The following is a 6,489-nucleotide window of genomic DNA, read 5'->3' on the forward strand; positions in this document are numbered from 1 at the left end:
TGACTCAAGCACCTCCAACTGTACAGCCAGGAAGCTGCTGAGGAGCTCTGCTCACAGAGCAGCGCCCTCCAGAGGTGGATCTAAGGAGCGTGCTGTGACCACATATTCCAACTGAAGAAGAAGTGTTCTCACCAAAGAAGAGGTGTGTACTTACGCCCAGAGTCCTTCCTCTGCAAACATCTTGGGGACGCCCTGTCTGAGGGTGTTGGCGTAGCCGGGCTGAGTCTGGATTCGAACCTTCACAGCCTCCATGGGAGCCAGAGCAATGTCAGCGAAGAACTCTGCACTAGCTGAAGCAGCCAGGTACAGCGATGTCCTCCACAGGTAGGTATTTTCCTGGTTGGTGAGACCACAAGATGACAATATAATCAACTTCAGCTGTCAGCTGCATGTTTAAAGCTAAGGACCAGTAAAATGTTTGTTGATCCCCATAATTAAGATTGGAGAGGTTATCCCAGATTCAGGGATAACCTGTGGAGAGGGTTACCCATCAACCCTTTTTCACATTAAATGAAATCAAGGTGTGTATATCTGCACTACATGCAGGGTGTTTGGATAAATGCATCAACAGGTGATTGGCTGAGCTTGCTTTTTTAACAGTGGCCACCGTACTTATTTCAGTAATTGAGTAATCAATTATTCTGTTGATTAATAGAGTAATCTAATAAAAAAAACTTTATAAAGTAAAATACCTGTAAATACTGCCATAACAGAAGTATTAATACTGGCCCAAATTTTCATTCCTTACAATTACTTTACTGTAGCTTAGGAAATAATTAAACAGCATGCTGACAAAGACACAGACACAAAAAAAACTCCAGTTTTTAGTTTCTGTGTTCATCTTCAGTCAATTTAATAGACTCACTTTGTTTTGTTCACATGGATAGCTTTTGTATCCAGGTGAACAAGAGATCTTTGTCACCTTCGTCAAACACAGAAACACCGGCCAGCTACGTAAACGCCATGGTGCGCTCCGTCACCCAGTTATTATGACCAGGGTGGTAGGAAAATTATTTTCTGGTTCATTTACAAAACTACACTGAAGCTAAGCATCAGCTACGGTGCTGGAGCGCAGCCCCCTGCCTTCTGTCTGACTGCATGTGCCTTAGCGGTTTGCCTCCGCTCCACCTGTATTCATACAGCCGCCGTTCTCTCCAAACCAGCTGTTCAGTAGACAGTCCACTTAAGGATGGCCCAAAAAATGTCAAGAACCTGGACCGGGGAAAAGATGACGCTTGGTCACAATATGTTATGCTATTAGCACTTAGCATTCATCAAAAACTTATTGGCAGAAGTGTGAATGTTGACAAAAAATACAATTATCCAGCCAAACCACAGGGCATTAAATAGTAAAACAAGCTAGTGAAGGTTTGAGGCAGATAATTTGCCTCAAGGATTTCATAGAGGTATTCGAATCATTCAATGAATTGTCACAGCCATAGTATCTGGGAAGGAGACGTGAGAGGTTGGGTGAAGGGAGCAGATGTCAGAACTGTGAGCCCCCATCCGCGCTGAACTCACCTCCCCCAACATGTCGCTGTAGAAAATCTTGAAGACCTCATAGAAGCCAAACTTGCACAGTCCCTGCATGGAGTAGCCAATGAAAGTAGGGGCCCAGCCCTTTGCTAGACCTCTCACACCATCCTCCCTGATAGTCACTGCAAAACCATTGCCGATGCTCTTGTATTTATCTGGATTCACCTAAGGAGAAAAAGAGATACAGTGATCACCAAGGCAAAATAGGAAGAAAACGTTCGGAAATCATTATGAAGTACTTCTATTTTGGAACCTGCTGTCACAGGCAAGTGTTGCCGTGAAGTCCCACATGCCTTGAGCTCTCCCACCATGTCTTACTGAGACAAATTTGTTTGTCAAGGATGAAAACTGCCAATCATGGTTACAACATTGATAAAATCAGTGCAATTTAATCCTAAATTCACTGTCAGCTTTTATATAAATCTGACTTACATTCTGAAGTGAGTGGGGTCTCTTACATCTCAAAGTTTTGCAGAATCTGCTTACATTACTGAACACTTGGGGAAGTCGTTCATTTCCCAATGGTTAGCTTTTGTTCCCATACACACCTGCATACGGCACTTGACAAGGTCGAGGGGCACCACTGCGGTGTGTGTGATGCCGCAGCTCAGGATACCACCAAAGCCACACAGGGCATAGTACTTGGAGGAGCCAAACTCGCAGCTGACATCCTCTGTGGTACAAAGGAGGGACACGACACACATGCAGCATGCCAGGTCACATGCAATACAGGAAAAATAATCACAAAATATACAGGGTTATGATGGAAGAGTCACAGCAGCTGGGAAACTGCTGCTGTGAAACCAGCAGGAGACCTTTCCTAATCATTGCTTCCATCAATGTATGAGCTCAGTGCTAGGACTCTTCCAGCATAAACTCTGCCACCAACATGCAAATGTGTATTAGGATCACTCAAAAGAACATAAAAAAAACCAAACAAAACATAATCATCACTTTACAGAATCAACCACCATGGAGATTCAACTTTATTGTTCTTTAAATCAATTCAGTCTTTGTTTGCCAACTTAAAATGTAGCCGTTGTTTTCTTCTCAGACAAACTGAACAGGTCCTTCAAAAGAGCAGTGTGTACAGTTTTAGTTCATTCCGAACTAAAAACTGCTTTATTAAAATGTTTTATGTAGATTTAGCTGTATCACCAAGTTAGAATATTAGCTAAACTGTCATTTCAGTTAATCATTTACATGAAGTCCACACAGTAATAAAAACTAAAAATGCATTTCTGTTCATTTGGCCTTCTCAAACTTAGGGAAGGTTATCCAGAAGACCAGCCATTTAGAATGAGACATTAAAGCCTCCAATTAAAAAATTAAGGTGAAGACAAGCAGAGCAATGTGTGCAATTAAATCAAATTTTGCTCTGTATTCAGCAAGTCATAAAACACATTTGAACAGTCAAATATCTCCACTAATGACTTTGGAAAGCAAAAATGCCTAGACTGTTCGCTTGAATAGATTTTTGGATGTTGAAGTTACGACACAGAGGCGTACTGTCCCAATTGTCAAATTTTTGCACGCTTAGAACCTGCGCACTTGAACTCTTCTGTGCATGTCGAGTGAGTCCACACTTAATGGAGGGGCGTAGGGTGCAGTTCAAGTACTGGGACCAGACCAAAGAGCCACACCAGTCCATGTCACAGCCCTTTTTTGTCCAGAGAATTTCTTGCAAACACTGGGTAAATCACCTATCAGCAAATCACAGTAGTGCAATTCACAGCACTAAAAACTGTAGGATTTAGGAAACTAACACAATCACTAATTATTCCCTATGAATCTTTAGTCATCCATAACAGATACATTACCTCGTCATATTTTCTGTCAACATTTTTTTAACTCAAAAACACAGCAGACTGCTGGTGGACTGCCCTACCCCAGACTTGGGTTTTCTGTGGGAAACTTTGCAGCAAGAAGGTCTTGAATCTCAGCCTAGGCTCTTTTTGCATCACGTTTCCATGTTTTCCCTTTTATTCTTGAGTTCTTTCTCTCATCAATTTTAAGCAGTTCTCTCTAAATTGCATGCTTGGGCATGAACATGTGCATGCATTATTGTGTGTCCTGGGTCTCAGTGTTGGCCTGAGATGGACTGGAGATGTGTCCAGGATACACCCTGCATCTCACCAGGCACAAGCCTCTCACCACAAGCATAAAAAACAAGAGAGACAAAGTTTGGAGTTTCAACATCAAGTGAGAATCACTAAAGAATAAGTAAATATGCCAGTGTGGGGAATATGTTTAAATAATTGAGTTTAACTGTTTAATGATATTGCAGTTCACCGAGAAAAATCAACAACAAAAAACACCTGCATGGCATGCAGTTAAAAGTCTCAATCTGGCCTCTCTTTTTACCAGAAAGAAATCCAGTGTGCTGTCCCATACCAACTTTTACCTATCCATGTGAAAATTGTATGTTTGTTTTTATTCCTTACATATGTAATTACCTCCACTTTCAAAACATACTTGCCAGTGACAAACTGTGGAAATTCCTACACTTTCTAAACGGGTCGGCTCCACTGACCCCTGCAGTGGAACACGGGGTTTTATGGAATCATGCAGTGATATTGTCACATCAACAAAATGTGATCGGAATTAAAACAAAAACAACCTCCACCATGCAGATTAATGCTTATTAACAGAAAGGAGGAGGACTGGCGGGGATGAAGTTACATTCAAAAGAAAAAAGAAAAAAAAATAGATCGAGCTACTGCAACAGACCTGCATTCTGCATTTGACCAGGTCGAGGGGAACAACAGCTGTGTGTGTGGTGCCACAGCTCAGAATCCCACCAAAACCACACAGGATAAAATACTTCTGAGAGCCGAACTCACAACTGTCTCCCTCTGAAGAAACAAAGGTGAGGTATTAAAAATTGAGCACTTCTGCTCAGAAAGGGGAAACAAAGTAGAATTCAATACACCTGATTACGTGTTTGGGACATGAGGTCAACATGCTGTACATGTACCCTTGTCATCTGCTACAGTACTTGAAACTACGAGTAAATACGAGTAATTTGCAGCCCCTACAGTCATTTGTCCTTCGTTGTCCTCGGCATGCAGCCGGCCACAGAAGAGGCCCGATAGCAAATTGCTCCAACAATTAAACATTTAATTATTTTAAGGCTAGTAAAACAGAAGTTGGGCATTAGATAATCAGTAAATAAAGAGACCATTATTAGACTACATAATAAACTACGTCTTGTCAGGGCAAATCTATAGCTAGCGTGGCTACAGTTAGCTCTGCTGCTAACGACCCGGTTTACCGTCTGCTGTTGCAGCTGCTGCCAGTCTGCGAGGCCGTTGTCCATTGAGGCTCTGTTGGGGTTCTTCCACTTTCTGGAGGCTGAACAGAGGGGCGCCGAACGGGTTGGCTCTTGCCAGCTGCGTCAGAGAAGTCGGGTACATGGTGGCGGAGCTACGCTACAGAGATCAAAATGCAAACCATTAGCTTATGCTAACTAGTAATGAAATCCTTCACTGACAACCAAAAGCAAGTGATACAAAGTCATTGGGACATGAAATATACATCGTACTTAACAATGCAGCGTATACGTACTTGGATGTTGACTTAAATGGATATAACGTCGGTTTGTCTGCAAATTTATACCGGCCTGTCTTTTCCTCATTCAGGCCAAGACTAAACTACTGTAAAGGATAGGCTAAGCTACCTCAATGGGGCTGACCAAGGTTATAGTCCCCTTTTAAGTCCCCCTCTTCTCACACATACACACACATAATTCGAATACACTAAACACAGTTATTATTCTTCCCGTAATAAGTACTGATGTTCTATTTAATATAAAGGATTTATAACAAATAAACTTACTTTCAGTGTCTCAAGATGGCGCCTCCGCTTTTCCGCAGCCGGCTGCTCGGAGAGACTTGATGACCTCGCGGTAAATCAATTTGTCCTTTCATGACGTCATCAACCCTCCGGGCGTGATCGCTCTCTTCTTTGTCCAATAGGACAACGGTACATATATGTCGCTTATAATATTTGGACAAATCACAGAACAGCGCTGACAGAATTAGGGCGGTTCTTCTGGCGACCTCAGAATGACTTTCAAACGGATTGGCTTTGCACTTTGGCTTATGTCCCCACAAAGTTAGTCTCTTATCATCCAGGATGTTCAAAATGCAAAATGCAAAATAAAATAAAATAAAATAAAATAAAAGTCATAAAAATTGGGGGTGTCTTGAATCTTTATCGGTTGTTCTAAAAAAAAAAGTTACACACGCACACACACACAAAAGCACATTCATACATATGTATATCACATGCGTAAAATGGTTGGGGTCACACTGCCACCCACTGGGGATCTGGCAAAACAACGCTACCTGTCGAGGGCAACAAGAATCGCTAAGGTCCCCTCTATCCTCTGTCATGGATTGTTCTCTCTGGGCTGAGGTGTGTTTTCTTAGGCGTCTGCACAGGAAGTGCCCTTTTGACAGGGAAGCTGGTGTGCAGTGACCAGGTGAGAGTGTCTGCTATGTGGACCCTAAGGAACATAAGGTGCGTGACAATCTCTACAGTAGTATTCTTGATGTTGAACAGGGTGTCCACATGCCGTTTCCTCCTGAAGTCCATCACCAGTTCTTTGGTTTTTCCCACATTCCAAAGCAAGTTGCTGTTGCACCATTATACAAAAAGTTTGACCTCCTCTGAAGTGATGGGGGAAGGATGGCGGTGATGTGACCTTTGACCAGCATTTCAGGATTTTTCTGCATTTCAAGGGTTATGGTTGATTATGTATACAAGTCGGGGGTGGGCAATCCTGGTCCTGGAGGGCTGGTGTCCTGCAACTCTTAGACGTCTCCCTGGTCCAACACACTTGAATCCAACAGCTGAATCACCTCCTAAATGCAGTCAAATTCTCCAGAGTCCTGCTAATGACCTCATTTGACTCGGGTGTGTTGAAGTAGAGACGCATCTAAAAGTTGC

At 42.6% G+C, this 6,489-nt stretch overlaps 1 protein-coding gene across 3 annotated transcripts; it reads right to left on the reverse strand.

Moving 5' to 3' along the window:
- Positions 1 to 122: 122 nt before the first annotated feature.
- slc25a3b (solute carrier family 25 member 3b) lies at positions 123 to 5,483 on the reverse strand. Of its 3 annotated transcripts, none has more exons than XM_015026699.1 (5): positions 5,374 to 5,483; positions 4,811 to 4,967; positions 2,085 to 2,209; positions 1,522 to 1,701; positions 123 to 336 (listed from the first exon to the last, which is right to left on the reverse strand). In XM_015026699.1, exons 2-5 carry the CDS (start codon positions 4,950 to 4,952, stop codon positions 151 to 153), a joined length of 633 nt encoding a protein of 210 aa, XP_014882185.1. In that variant the 5' UTR covers positions 4,953 to 4,967; positions 5,374 to 5,483; the 3' UTR covers positions 123 to 150. The 3 variants fall into 3 exon arrangements, with proteins under 3 accessions (XP_014882185.1, XP_014882184.1, XP_014882186.1); XM_015026698.1 differs by lacking the exon at positions 2,085 to 2,209 and adding an exon at positions 4,267 to 4,391; XM_015026700.1 differs by lacking the exons at positions 2,085 to 2,209; positions 5,374 to 5,483 and adding exons at positions 4,267 to 4,391; positions 5,104 to 5,189.
- Between the last annotated feature and the right edge of the window lie 1,006 nt (positions 5,484 to 6,489).

The sequence above is a fragment of the Poecilia latipinna genome, unplaced genomic scaffold (genome assembly GCF_001443285.1).
Source record: "Poecilia latipinna isolate Pla-1442-1.1 unplaced genomic scaffold, P_latipinna-1.0 Scaffold5241, whole genome shotgun sequence".
Lineage (NCBI taxonomy): Eukaryota > Metazoa > Chordata > Actinopteri > Cyprinodontiformes > Poeciliidae > Poecilia > Poecilia latipinna.

Excerpts from the sequence above, each read along its gene's own strand:
- slc25a3b (XM_015026699.1), bottom strand. The coding sequence starts at position 4,952 with ATGTACCCGACTTCTCTGACGCAGCTGGCAAGAGCCAACCCGTTCGGC. Across the intron at positions 2,210-4,810 it reads AGCAGCTGCAACAGCAGACG|AGGATGTCAGCTGCGAGTTT; the intron begins GTAAACCGGGTC and ends TTTGTACCACAG. Across the intron at positions 337-1,521 it reads ACAGCGACATGTTGGGGGAG|GAAAATACCTACCTGTGGAG; the intron begins GTGAGTTCAGCG and ends CTCACCAACCAG.